This window comes from Acomys russatus, chromosome 26, assembly GCF_903995435.1.
Source record: "Acomys russatus chromosome 26, mAcoRus1.1, whole genome shotgun sequence".
In the NCBI taxonomy this organism is placed as follows: domain Eukaryota; kingdom Metazoa; phylum Chordata; class Mammalia; order Rodentia; family Muridae; genus Acomys; species Acomys russatus.
Window position 1 is genome coordinate 34,871,291 of NC_067162.1, and position 14,768 is coordinate 34,886,058.

A 14,768-nucleotide genomic window follows, 5' to 3' on the forward strand; every position below is an offset into this window, starting at 1 on the left:
CACACAAACTTAGCTGGCAGTGGTTATTAACATGTCCAGTACCTCACCATCTTTTTGCAGTGAAACCATTTACTAATCTGAGTGACTTTTAAACACTTCACTCATCTCTTGCCACTAACACAATACCACAGAACAGGCAAGTTATTCAGAAGATTTATTTTTGAGCCCTATTCTGGTCCAAGGCTGAGGAACCAATTTGGCCATGACCTTCTTACAGGGGGAGTCCTGAGGCAGATATCTGTGTGTTCTGGTCTCTCTCTCCTTACAAACTCACCACCAGAAACCCAACCATGGGGGCTCTAGACCTGATCTGATTCTAGTCACCTCCCGAAGACCCAGACTGTAAGCACCAGGGTTGGATTTCAGTCCTCCTGCAGTCATAGAATAGAGATTAAAGGCCAGTACACGAAACCTTGACGAGGGACACACAAACACATAAGAACCATGGAAAACACTTTCTACCTGGCTGAAACTCCATCTTCTGACGACCACTACTCTACTCTTTCCTTCTATGAGTTTGACTGGTTTGGATTCCCTGTATACATGAGATTATATGATGCTTGTCTTCCTGTGCCTAGTTTATTTCATTAAATGAAATGTCCTCTGAGGTTAGCCATATTGCCAAGAGTGACAGACTTTTCTTCCTTACATAGTACTCCAAAAAGTGTGTGTGTGTGTGTGTGTACACACATACACATATGTATGTGGACTTGTTCTATTTTTGTATTTATTTACCCATTGTTCTGCATTTGTGTTGATTTCCTGTCCTGGCTGTTCAGTGACTGTGAGCATGTATCTTCAATACACTGGTTTCATTTCTTTTGAAAAAAGACCCATACACAAAATTCTTGGGTTATATGTGGCTATTTATTTATTTTGTTTGTTTGAGACAGGTGTGTGTATGTGTGTGTAGCCTTGTCTGTCCTGGAACTAGTTCTGTAGACTAGGATTGGCCTTGAACTCACAGAGAACTGTCTGCCTCTGCCTCCTGAGCGTTGGGATTAAAGGCACGCATCACCACCATCACCTGGCTACTTTTAATTGTTGGAAGAATTTCCATGTTGTTTTCAACAATGACTGTACTAATTTGTATTTCTACCAGCAGTATACAAAGAAGTATATATTTATCTAGATTCGCTGCCACCTAAAATAGGAGACTATTACATTCCCCAGCATGCTTTGCTGCAGTGTATGTCTGGCCAATGAGTGGAAGCAGCAGGCCTTGCAGGGCTTCTACCTGGAGACAGCTAATGCATGCAGGAAGTGCTCTCTTCTGTCTCTCTGTCCGCCTGCTTGACTGAGAGCATGACATCCCCAGGGCCACTCTAGCCCATGAGGTGACATAGGAAAGACCTGTGAAACAGGATGACAGAAAGGAATTAACAAGCTGTGTCTCGCATGACTGTTTACACACCTTGCCAACATGGCTCCTATAACCTTGTGTTTTGTTTTCCTGCTGTATATAACAGACTGAAACTGTGACAAATACAAGGACAGAGGTTTGCAATAGTTCAAGCAGGTGATCAGGGTGGTTTGGACTGGGGTAGTGACACTGAAGGGGGAGTTAATTGATTTTAATTAGAGCCATCAGGATCTGGATAAGGAGGTGAGTTAAAAAAGAATGATGCTATTTCCTGAGCTAGGACAAGGATAGGAAAGCAGGTTTGCAAGACTGGCAGGAAGGCGGAGAGTCAGGAGTTGAGTGAGGATGCTGAACTGTCTGGTGGACTTGGAAAAGACATTAGCGACCTTGGCTCAAAGACTTTTTATGAAATGCTGGGTACCGAAGCCAAGATGGTTCAGAGAGAATGGAAAGTGAGGAGGTAGCAATGCTGGGTCTAAATTAACACTGGGAAGGAGTTTTGCTACTGAGTCATTGAAAAAAGGGAAGGAACTAGCTTGAGGTGCAGCTTTTAAAATATATAATGTGAAACTATTCAAAGGTGATTGTAAGCTGATGTGTGTCTGTTTGGTAAAGAAGGAAATCCAGAGATCTGGGGCAGGCCTGAGGTGATTGAAGGCTTGGTGTCCACTATGTAGAAGAGAGGCTGGTCCTGGGAACAGGGTGATGGCAGAGGGCATGTGGCCGAGGGAGCACGTGCAGGTTACTGGCAGGGATGAGCCTACAGGAGCAAGCTTCTTTGAGCTTAAGAGGAAGACACTTGTCATAGTGGATGATAGTATACACACGAATTAAAAGTAAGCTCACACACGTGCGGTGGTGGCGCACGCCTTTCATCCCAGCACTTGGGAGGCAGAGGCAGGTGGATCTCCGTGAGTTTGAGGCCAGCTTGGACTACAGAGTGGGTTCCAGGACAGCCAGAGCTGTTACACAGAGAAACCCTGTCTCGAAAAACAAAATGAAATGAAATTTAAAAAGTAAACTCACATTATCATCTTAGAGAAAACACTACATAGTTAAACTCAGACATCCCATCTCTCCTTCATCACCCAACATCAGAAGTCATTCTCCCTGAACAGATGGAGGGCTGTAGCTGCCCCCAGGATGCTGAGATCTCAACTGTACCACAGGAGGTGCTACCACCACACAGGCCAAACCCGTGTTTAAACCCACTGGGATTTCTAAGCCAAGAAATTCCTTCTGAGAGTGAGTCTGAGATTGAAAAGCTACTGTCTAGCAAATACTTGTCTCTGCTCAAGAAACTCAGCAGGTCATCCAGGGGTGCCAAGGGTGGACTTCGCTGATTCCCAGTCAGATCTGGTTTCATTCTGTTGCCATTTTCCCTGCTATACTTAGGAGTGGAGAAAAGAGAGCGAGGGGGTGTGCGGATTTAACCACATCGGCCTTGCCCTTGACATACAGTCCTTTATTGGAGTAGAAGACACCACTTCTCCCGGCTGAGCCTCCAGAAAGAATTATGGCCACGTTCCTTCAGGATTCATTCTTTTCACTTCCAGAAAGTCAGATCCCCTCTGCTAGTATTTTCCTGCTGTTCTTAAGGTTTGAAGTGTGTGTGTGTGTGTGTGTGTGTGTGTGTGTGTGTGTGTGTGTCGGGGAGCTCAGGAAGAAGGCCTTCTGGAGAGTTCTGTTGCTGGGGTAGCCTTTCAGGATGTAGAGTGACTCGTGACTGGGTCTGTCATAGTGGACAGGAAAGAGCCCGAGACAAAAGGCCCACCTGGAATGGGGACCTGATTGCTGCGTCGGGATTCCATCCGCTGGGGCAATTGCCCCTGAGTCATCATGTCTGAGTTCAACCAGTAAAGCAGTATATAATAGTGTTGCCCAAGCTAATATAGTCATGGTCTATACCTAATATATATTCTAGTGTGCTTTAAAGGAACTGTTTAAAATTTGTCTTGTTCTTTTCTGGAAGTGGGACGAAAGAAAGAAAGAAAGAAAGAAAGAAAGAAAGAAAGAAAGAAAGAAAGAAAGAAAGGAAGAAAGAAAAAGAAAGAAAGAAAAGAAAAAGAAAGAAAGAAAGAAAGAAAGAAAGAAAGAAAGAAAGAAAGAAAGAAAGGAAGAAAGAAAAAGCCCAATTGTGGCTCAATGTCTAACCTCCATTTGGGAAATTGAGAAGATTCCAAAACATCCTGCTACTGTGTCAGTCAGCCTCGTCAGCTGTTGCTCGCTCCCTCAAACCCCTTACAGAGTAAGACATAGGATGAGCCTAGAACTAAAACCAAGGCTCCTCAGGATGGCCTCTGAGCCTTGTTCTGCAGCACCCCCTCAATGCCTTAATTAGTGCTCTTCCAATTGCTTTCCAGTTTGTAACTCCTAACGAAACCCTTGCTGGCTGGGTTTGAGTACCTAAGGGAGGAAAAAGCGGGAGTAATGCCACCTCTTAAAGATTCCGCTGTCATCCGACTAAACAGCTGTGAGATTGAGTTCTAAGGGGTTCCTAAGACCAGTCTGGTGTGATTTCTACTTCTTTATGTCTGCACATCTTCATTTCCAAGCTTGGCTTTGCCATCTGAAAAGCAAAAATCAATTGCAAGGCTAAGAGCCCAACAGCTTAACTTTAATACGCGTTGACAGTACTGTTCATTAATTTTTATTGCACACGCCTACCTGAAGACTTTATGTCCAGAGTCCCCCTTGCCAGGAACACACTGTTCCTGGAGCTCTCCTGGTTATTTCCTTTTGTGTTTCAGCTCTCCATCCTAAGGTCACCTCCTCTGAGAGGCTTTCTTGGTTATTTACGATGAACCAGCCCCTTCCCACAGCAGCATTTGTCTTAGTTACTTTTCTGCTGTGATAAAATGTCATGTTCAAGGCAGCTTATAGAATGGAGGGTTGTTTTGGGGTTACTGTTCCATTAGGGCAAGAGTCTATCACAGTCTCTATAAGGCAGGCACTGCAGCAGGCGGACACTACAGCAGGCAGGCACTGCAGCAGGCAGGCAAGGCAGCAGGCAGGCACAGCAACAAGCAGGCAGGCAAGGCAGCAGGCAGGCACAGCAACAAGCAGGCAGGCATGGCAGCAGGCAGACAGGCACAGCAGCAGGCAGGCACGGCAGCAGGCACGGCAGCAGGCATGGCAGCAGGCAGGCATACCAGCAGGCAGGTAGGCAGGCACGGCAGCAGGCAGGCAGGCACAGCAGCAGGCAGGCACAGCAGCAGGCAGGCACAGCAGCAGGCAGGCAGGCAGGCAGGCAGGCATGGCCACTGGAACAGAGAACTGAGAGCTCTCATCTTAAACAGCAAGCACAAAGCAGAGAGAGAGCACATTGGCAAATGGGTGAGAGACTGCGAGATCTCAAAGCCCACCCACAATGACATACTTCTTCCAGAAGAACCACACCTTCTAAGCATCCCCAAATAACACCGTCAACTTGGGACCAAGTGTTCAAATGCCTGAGGCAATGGGAGCCATTTCTCAATCGTACTGCTAGAGCATTTGACAACAGTTTATTTTCTCAGAGCCCTCGCTGCACCCTGAGCTTACCATGTCTTATCTCTGGGATCGAGTTTAGTGTTGCCATTGTTATCACATCAACAGCACAAGTAAGCACAGGCTGACTGTTCACTGAGTGCCTGCCACCTGGCACTGTATTCAATATATGAGTTCAATCATGACATTTATGGAGACTTTTTTTTTCTGTTTTTTTTTTTTTTTTTTTTTTTTTTTTGAGACAGGGTTTCTCTGTGTAGCCTTGACTGTCCTGGACTCACTTTGTAGACTAGGCTGACCTCGAACTCACAGCGATCCACTTGCCTCTGCCTCCTGAGTGCTGGAATTAAAGGCGTGCGCCACCACGCCCCGGCTTATGGAGACATATTTATGGAGAACTTCCTCCTCGCCAGGCCAGAAACCAACTAAGCACATCAGTTCATGGGTCAGATCACTATCGTCTCTTCTCTGGGACCACTGTGGTGATCCAGCTGGCCTGCTTTTCGCTCCTAAAGTCCCCTCACAGTCTACTACCCACACGCTGGCCAATCTTTTCCTAAGCTATACATTTGCATCCGCAGGAGATCAGATGTCCACACTGTTAATTGTCCCATCATCCTCAGGTCTTGCCACTGGCTGAAAAGATACTCTGTGACCTGCCCTGCCCGCCCCCACCTGCTCTAGGTCTCTAACTACTCTCTCTGCCTTGTTTCCCTCTGGCCACAAGCCCTGAGTCATGCTACCCTGAGACAGCCATTCAGCCACATAGCTTCATTTCTCACTCTGGTCTTGGCTGACATGCCTCCTCTTTCGTGGAGGCCCTTCCTGGCCTCCCTCCCTTCCTGGCCTCCCTTTCTCCCTCAAGTATTCTTCTAATCACACTTTATTTGTCTATTTGTTTGTTTCTGTTTTTCATTCACCACTATCCAAGGCTGTACTCCTGATTGCCCGACAGTCAACAAATGTTCACAGAGTGTTTGCTAAAGTCCAGGCTGTGGAGTCGTTCTGGGTGCCTAGAAGGGAGTGAGGTAGGAGAGCTAAGCTTAGATGGAGCAGACAGTAAGGTGTTTGAGAGAGAATGGACTGCTGTGCAGGCGCCCATGAGACTAAGGAAAAAGCGCCAGGCATAACCAGAGGCTCCGAGTGTGTGGAGGCTCCAAGTCGGGGTGAGGGGCTGTAGCTGCAGAGATGAATGAGCAGGGCAGGAGGAGACGTAGCTGGGGAAAGGGCAGAGGCCTCACTGTGGAGTCCTGGAGGGCACCCCAGCCCTCAGCCTGGCTGACTTTGAGCGGAGGCACTATCCAAACTGACTTACACCATAACTGGATCTCTCTGGCCCTTGCATGGAAATGGACTGTGGATGAGGAGGGTCCCACTAGCCCAGCAAAAGCTGCAGTTCTAGCATCAGAGTGGCAGGAAGTGGCTGCACTCAGAGAATTTCTTGGAAGTAGGCTGAGCTCTCTCATGTATCTGGGATCCACTGCCTGAGGCTAGCTTGATTTGACACTGGGTGGAATATCTAGGCTCTCATCTGGCAGTAGGCTAGGCCAGACTTATTCACATGACAGCGGCAGGGTCTCAAGAGCATGACTGGAAATAGCAAAACTTCTGGAAGCTTCCATTCAAAACTAGCAAAGCACACGCTGCTCTGTATTGTTTAAAGCAGGAGGTGCCACCACATCCTTCACTCCTGATGGAGGAGGGCAGAGCCGTATTGCAACGAAGATGTGTGAAGAAACCATTCATCAGAACCATCGATCCAAACACACAAGGTGGAAGGATAAATAGGGTTTAGAGACAGGAGTGTTCAACCTATACCCACTGGCTCTCTCATAATCCTAGAATAACGATGTATTGGGAGAAATCCTTCCCTGGGGAGCCATAAACAAGGTCTACCCCATCCATATCAGAGCCCAACAACAAATCAAAATGCAATTCCACCAAGACAGCCTGAGGAACTAAGATGGGGTGCCTACAGGAGCATAGGTAACCCCCAACAGCTGTACTGGAAAGTCTTTGCCAGGCATGGATGATGGCTTCCCGTTCTGTTAGTCTTACCTAGCCTAGATACTCTAGCTCTTTTCTGAGAGACCTCTGAGGCCATAGGCCACATGCAATTAGGGCAGAATGTCTGGGAGCAACAGCTGGACCCTCAGGTGAGGTCCAGTGACTCTCTCCAGCTCCTCCTGCTATAATGGCATGTCAACAGTCAACAAACCTAATGATGCTGGTCTCTTGCAAGCAGGCGCCAGTGATCCAACGAATATGGTAGTTGTTTCACACAGAAGACCACATTCCACAACAGTATGAATGCATCTCAATACATCTTTAGACCGCAGTGTCATATTGTAATGCCCAAAGTCTGGATACCCCTTGTAGGAGGAGGACATGAGGGACGAGTAGCCATCTTTGACTCTAAAGAGTACTGTGCCTTTCATTATCTCCACCTTGCCTTGCAACCATCGGAGAAACATGAACTCCAAGCTCCTGGACTGACTTATAGGTTTTGACACGTGACCTCTCCTCCTCTCTCAGCTAGAAGAATGCTGGTGAAAACAACACACCTCTACTTGCCCTGAGAAGTTTGTAGAGAAGTTCACTGCACTGTTTGGCACAGTGGCCGCAATAACCTCTAGCTCTCCTTTTACAGCGATCCTGATCCTGTTGGTGTCCCCTCAAATAACGATTGTCCCCCTTCCCTGGCAGGACTACGCCCACATGTTGACCTGTATCACTGAAAGGGAGAAGTTTATTGTGCCCGTCAAAGCCAGAGGGGCTCGAGCCATCCTGGACTTCCCTGATGAGCTGAATTTTTCCACTTGCCCTGTGAAATACAGCACCCAGAAGATTCTGCTGGTCCGAAACATTGGCAACAAAGACTCCGTGTTCCGCCTCAAAACTCAAAGGTATGCATTCCTGCAGCCCTTGCCTCTCTGATTGATGGCAGCTAGCTCTGGCTGGCACAAGTAATTTGCTAGAATAGCATCTGGGGTGGCGTTTGCTTGTTGCAGCTTCAGCTGAAGGGATCAAACATTCCGGATTTACTATCCATTTCTTACCAAATTTTACCTTCTTTAATACAGAGAATGGTGAACCCATGGGGATTTATAAGTAAACATGGACTTTTTGACTAGAAAGTTCTTTGGCTGGGTTAGTTTGCTACTGGCTTCAAATAATGTAAGCTGATAACCTCACACTGCAGCAGGTGCCAGGAGGCTGTTATCCCTTCTGGAGGCCCATGAGGAGAACAGACTCCTTAGGCCTTCTCAGAAAGCATCCTTCATGCCTGGACCAAATCCCCAAGCAGTCTTCCTGGGAAGTCCTGGACCAACTCCCCAAACAAAGGAATCTAGCTTTGATAAATTTTTAGGTTTGGCAGGGAGTTTCACATCATGTGATTTAGTTCAGCATAGCACATATTACAAGAAGCATGGAAGAGCCAGGTATCTTTCAAGTCACAGAACAGATCACTTCTTAGCTCCAGGTCCCAGAGAGAGCCTCAGGGAGGCGTGGCCTGGTTCAGGCTATGGAATTGGGCTTAAAGGTACAAGCCCGTGTTCTAAGGATGTTCAGTACCTGAGACTATGTAATGCTATATGGTGAGAAGGGATGGAGTTTATAGATGCAAATAAGACTGCTGATTAGCTGATTAGCAGGCCATGTGTGGAAGCTAATCCCATCACTCAGGAGGCAGAGGCAGACAGACCTCTGTGAGTTTGAAGCCCACCATATCTACATAGTGAGTTCCAGGACAGGCAGGACTATGTCGAGAGGCCCTGTCTCAAAACAAACAAACAAAATAGGAAGGGTCAACTTAGGTCCACTGGGTGGGCCCAGTGTAACTGCCAGACTTCTAGAAAAGTAGAGCATTTGCAAAGAGAATGCAGCCTGCTACTACTGCCTTTGAAGATGAGGAAACAGAGAGAGGCTGTATCAAGCACAGGAGGGTAACATGTGATGGAGTTTGGTTTTAATCTGAAATTGTATTGGGTTTCTCCAGTGTTCTGGACCCTGTGGAGTACTGTAAAGTGAGGCTGTCTCTGTTCTCAGGGGACTTTCCAAAAGGCCTCGTCCTACAAACCAGATGACCTGCTTTAATCCCCGGAACCTATATAGACATGGTTGGAGAATACTAATTCTACATAGCTGTTCTCTGGCCTCCACATGAGTACCATGACATACATGCGGAAGCACTTGTTGTGGGCATATGGATGGTGGCTGAGGGGTTGGGACTATGGCTCCAGGGGTAAAAACGTCTACTCGTCTTGCAGAGGACCCAGTTTCCATTCCCAGCACCCACTTTGGGCGGATCACCACCGCCTGTAACTACAGGTTCAGGATGTCAGTGCTCTCTTTTGGTCTTTGTGGACACTGTACTTCTATGTACCTCCCTCCCTCAACACACACAGTCACAAGTCTTAGAATGAGGGTTATCAGTGGGTCTTAAGGATGATGATGACTCAGAGAAGCAGAAGATCAAGTTGAGGCAGGAGACCATGTGTCCTCCTATGATGTCTGCTTTGTGGGCTTGTTTTCAGAAGGGCTTTCTCCATTGAGCCCTTTTCCTGCTTAGAGGATGCGTGTCTCCAGAGGGTCTGCTGTTTACTTCCACTGAGTCACATCCACCATTAACTACATTTCTAAGGGCTTTGACACTTCCTTCTGGCCTCTGTGTACTCATGGTCCAATATAAACTCCTACAGGCACACACATATACATAAAAATAAAGATATCTAAAGCTTAGTATATTGACATTTGTATATGTAAGGAAGTTCTCCAATATGGGAAAACATATGCAGGCAGAATATCTCCCTAGATTAATTGCCCAGTTCTTACCTTTTCCACCTATCAATTTCTTACATATTAGCTACATGTAAAAACCAAGCCAAACAAAACAAACTCTCATTCTACAGTGTAATGTTGCTTTAAAAAAAAAATCTAAAACATTTCTATTTATTTAACCGTTTAACTTGAACAAATCATCATATTTTCCTAACAGTAATTCTGGGTTAAAATGAGGTGTAAACTCAGTGGCCAATGGGGAATCGTGGGCATTTAAAGGTCCTGGGTCAACGTTCTCACTCTGTAGCTGAAGGTGCGAGGAAGGGATGACCAGTCAAGTTCCCTCAGGAAGTTATCACTGATGCTGTGTTAGCACACACACACAGACTAGGTCAGAGCTTGTTCACATCTCTTCTGTGTGGCTTTCTTTATTGTGCTACTTACTGGTGGCCTTCCTAGATTTCCGCATCATTGGATTCCACTGTGTCTGACCATGGGTCACCAGGAGGAGACTAGAGGACAGGAAGAAGGGAGCTGGGGCGTTTCTCTCCCTCTCCGTCTTCAGCTGAGCCTCTTCTCCGCTGTGGTCCCAGCTGCCATCAGACTGGCCTACCATGGCTCCAGCTTCTCCTGGCCCCAGGGTCTGATAACTTTGATTCCTCCTTCCCTTTGCTTCCAGCCTAAGGATGGGGATGTCTTCACCACTGTGAACCATCCCTCGCTGTGTTAAGGTGGGTTTCTCGGTTTGCCTATCTTTTGTGTAGCCAAGTCTCTCTAATCCCCACTTTGCAAATTCTGTTGCTTTTCTCTTCATGTTCTTTATGAAATTGTAGCTTCATGCCTTTCCACAAAACTGATGGTTTCCAACCAACATTGTCCGTGCAGTGAACTGCCTCAAATCCTTCCAGCAACCCCCTCTCTGAATTAGCTGCAGTTAGCTTCTGTTGTTTGCAACTGAGACTTCTCAGAGAGCAGAGCCCTGCTTGGATTTGTGACTTGTTGGATCTGTGAATCAGAATCTCTGCAGAGATCCCCAATAGGTATCCTCTCTGAAAATCACTCAGGTGGTTCTGTCTCCCAGACAGAGTGATCCTGTCAGCATGATTCTTTTTTCTTTTCTTTTTTCTTTTTTTATTTGTTCACTTTACATCCTGACTGTAGCCTCCTCCCTTGTTGCCTCCCAATCCCACCCTCCTTCCCTCATACCCTCCCCCCCCTCCCTCCCTCCCCTAGTCTTCAGAAAGGTGAGCCCTCCTCCCCTAACCTCTGACCTCAGGCTATCAAGTCTCATCTGGGCTGCCTGTATCCTCTTCCTCTGTGGCCTGGCAAGGCCACCCTGCAAGGGAAGTGACCAACTTGTGGGGGCCAGAGTCCATGTTAGAAGTAGTCCCTACTCTCCATATTATGGAACCCACAAGGAAACTGTCCTGCCTGTCTACTACATCTGAACAGAAGGTCTAGTTCCACACCATGCATGGTGCTTAGTTGGTGCAATAGTTTCGGCAGCACCACCAGCCCAGATTTGTTGGCTTCATTGGTCTCCCTTGTGGAGCTCCTGACCCCTCCGGGGCCTTCTATTCTCCAATCTTCCATAAGATTCCCTGTGCTCCATCCCAAAATTTGGCTGTGAGTCTCAGCATCTGTTTGGATCTCCTGCTGGATGGAATCTTTCAGAGGGCCCTTCCTGTTCCTTCTCTTCAACTGCTTCCAGTGTTTATTTTATTTGTCCTTCTGAGGGTCCTCCTTGTTATTTAGTTTCTTTAGGTCTGTGTATTGTAGTGTGGTTATCCTGTAATATTTGGCTAATACCACTTATAAGTGAGTATATTCTATGTGTGTCTTTCTGGGTCTGGGTTGCCTCACTCAGGATGATTGTTTCTAGTTCCATCTACTTGCCTGCAAATTTCAAGATTTCCTTGTTTTTAAATAGCTGAGTAGTATTCCATTGTGTAAATGTACCAGTTTCTTTATCCATTCTTTGGTTGAGGGACATCTAGGTTGTTTCCAAATTCTGGCTATTACAAATAAAGCTGCTATGAACATAGTTGAGCAAATGTCCTTATTGTATGGTGGAGCATCTTTTGGGTATATGTTCAAGAGTGGAATAGCTGGGTCTTGAGGTAGAACTATTTCTTATTTTCTGAGAAAGTGCCAGATTGATTTCCAGAGTGGTTGTACAAGTTTGCACTCCCACCAGCAATGGAGGAGTGTTCCTCTTTCTCCACATCGTAGCCAGCATATGCTGTCACTTGAGCTTTTCATCTTAGCCATTCTGATATGTGTAAGAGAGAATCTCAGAGTTGTTTTGATTTGCATTTCCCTGATGACTAAGGACATTGAACATTTCTTTAAGCATTTCTCAGCCATTCTACATTCCTCTGTTGATAATTCTGTTTAGTTCTGAGCCCCATTTCTTAATTGGATTACTTGTCTTTATGGTGTTTGATTTTTTGAGTTCTTTATATATTTTGGATATTAGCCTTCAGTGAGATGTAGGGTTGGTGAAGATCTTTTCCCAGTCTGTAGGCTGTCATTTTGTTCTGTTGACAGTGTCCTTTGCCTTACAGAAGCTTTTCAGTTTCATGAGGTCCCATTTATTAATTGTTGAAATGGCATGGTACTAGCCTAGAAACAAACAAGTGGATCAGTGGAACCAAATCAAAGGCCCAGAAATTAACCCACACACCAATGGACACTTGGTTTTTGACAAAGAAGCCAAAACCATACAATGGAAAAAAGATAAATCTTCAACAAAGGTGCTGGTCTAACTGGACCATCTGCTTGTAGAAAAATACAAATAGACCCTTATTTATCACCCTGCACAAAACTAAAGTCCAAGTGGATAAAAGATCTCGACATATAAGCAGACACAGTAAATCTGTTAGAAGAAAAAGTGGGGACGAGCCTCGAGCTCATTGGCACAGGAGACACCCACATGGTCCTCAATAGATACAATAGAGGTAAGAAGGGGTGACAGGCGGGGGCTATCAGGTCAAAAGCCTCCTTGCTTGGTCTGAGCACTTTTAGCTTCAGGATTCAATGAGAAACAATACCTCATGGGAAATTCTGTTAAAAACAGATCTTGCTTTTGCTCTCATCTAAATGATGATTTAACTCATAAGACGATTAGCTTTATATAGACGATAAGAAGAAAACTTTCTTCTCGTATCTGTGGGTTTCTCGGGTGCAAGACTCATATCTGACTCTTTCATCTGTGTGTGCTCAGCATCTAGCAAATGTCTAGAATAAATAAGTGCTCAATAAATGTTTATAGGATGCCGTCCCAACAATATATCACACAGGCAAAGCTGCAATTGTAAACCTCCACAATAACTTAAACTAAAAATACATGTTCCAAAGACTATAAAACGGGAGTAATGGTTCCTGCACTAATACAAGGAGCTGCTGTGTGCTATAAAATATACAGAGAGCATAAACAATTGCCATTCGGCATTACTACAGATTTGACCTAGAACTCCAGCAGGTCACACAATAGCTTTGGTTATTAAAGGGGAATTAATACTGGGGAGTGGATGGCAGAGGATTGAGAAGCAACTTAAAGATCTAAGGCTCCAGTTCAGCCATATGAGAAAGCATACTGATATGAAATTCACTATTTAAGACACGAAGACCAGACTCAAGGTTTGTCGGAAGACCAAGTTCCTTCCATAATGAAAAATTTGAGATTAATGAAGGTGTCATATCAAAACCAAACAGTTTAATAGACAGAGGCCGCCTTGGACCCTGGAGGGTCACTGCTCTTGAGTTCTTTATAAGAGTGCTTGCTGACATTCGATATTGTGCAGGCAGTTCAGCCCGAAGGCCTGGAGTAAAATGAAGTGCAAAATCAAATTACAGGCAGTGATTAAGCCCCGGCACCTCACGCACTCTGCCCAATTAACATCTGATTTATTGAGAGAGCTCGGGCAACTCCAGGAAGCCACGGTGATCCCAGGTGACTCTTCTCACAGCTGAAGAAGTTTAGTGTAACCTAAAACTAACAATTAGCATGCAGGGAAAGTATCCGTTACTGCTCTATAGAACTTGGACTCCCTAGAGACCCGGTGTCACCTTCTGCATAGGAGATCAGCTGAAGTTCTGGGATAAGATAACCTCCAATCCATTTCAAAATGTTCTTTTGCTACCGAGGTGTATTTGAGAGGAAACTGAACAGGCTGTAAAAAAAAGATAGCATCAATTAAAGAGGCAAAGAAAGAAGAAGCCACTGTCATGTTATTTTCAAAGGCAGGAAACTTGGGCCCCATCCCCTGCAGTCAGTGTCTTACTGAGCCAGAAGGGAGGAATGGACCTCAGCCTGGAAGACTCATCGCCTTCCACAAGCAACGACTGCTTGGCTCCTGAGCGTTTACTCCTTTTTCATTCCAAGACGTTATAAAAATTAACGAAAGATGGCAAGTGTCCTATTGGCCTTTGTGATTTGACGGTGGGCTGGGGCTGTGGCTCAGCTCAGAGTGCTAGCCTAGCATGTGCACAGCCCTGAGTTTGACGCCCACAAGCTTTGATTGTAATCCCATACCTCTTCTGTGTGGTCCTGTGGTTTAGAGGTTCAGTGGGTGTAGAGTAGCCCCATGAGAGTGCACGTCCCCAGCTGGGTCCTTCCTCCTGGTCCTTCCTGCTTCTTCCTGAAGTTTACCTCGCATCAGAATTCAAGTTCACTTTCATGGCTGCTTCTCTGAATGAGTAAGAACCCTTCCTCAGAGGAGAGGAGGAATCTGGAATTTTCAGGAGCAGTACTCCACATGCAGACCAACCAGGCTGCTCCACAGATGCAGCATTCTCTGCAAGCGGTGACTTTGAATCTGAGCTGTGGTCCATGATAGCCAACGCAGTATCACAGGAGGGAAGCGCTGGATTTTCAGATAGGATCCTGGCAGTCCTAGGCTATCTATGTAGGAGGCACAGTCCGTTTGGACAGAGCAGGAGCAGTGCTTGGGGGACTTTGTGGGTAAAGAGACCAAAGCCTCCCACCTACCCCATCCCCATTGACTGGGGGGGGGGCGGTGTGACAAGCGTATATAGGGGGTTAGACCCATAGGAATGTCTATAGACCCATAGGAATGTGCATGTGTGTGTGACTTTGAATGCTAAGGGTTTGAACTTTATTGCACAGATC

At 46.1% G+C, this 14,768-nt stretch overlaps 1 protein-coding gene across 1 annotated transcript in view; it reads left to right on the forward strand.

Annotated features, from left to right (window-relative positions):
- Hydin (HYDIN axonemal central pair apparatus protein) overlaps positions 1-14,768 on the forward strand; it is a 306,967-nt gene that overhangs the window by 20,226 nt on the left and 271,973 nt on the right. Inside the window, exon 5 of the mRNA XM_051168753.1 lies at positions 7,559-7,758. Within this exon, the coding sequence (XP_051024710.1) occupies positions 7,559-7,758 (200 nt within the window). The remainder of the gene's footprint in view (positions 1-7,558; positions 7,759-14,768) is intronic.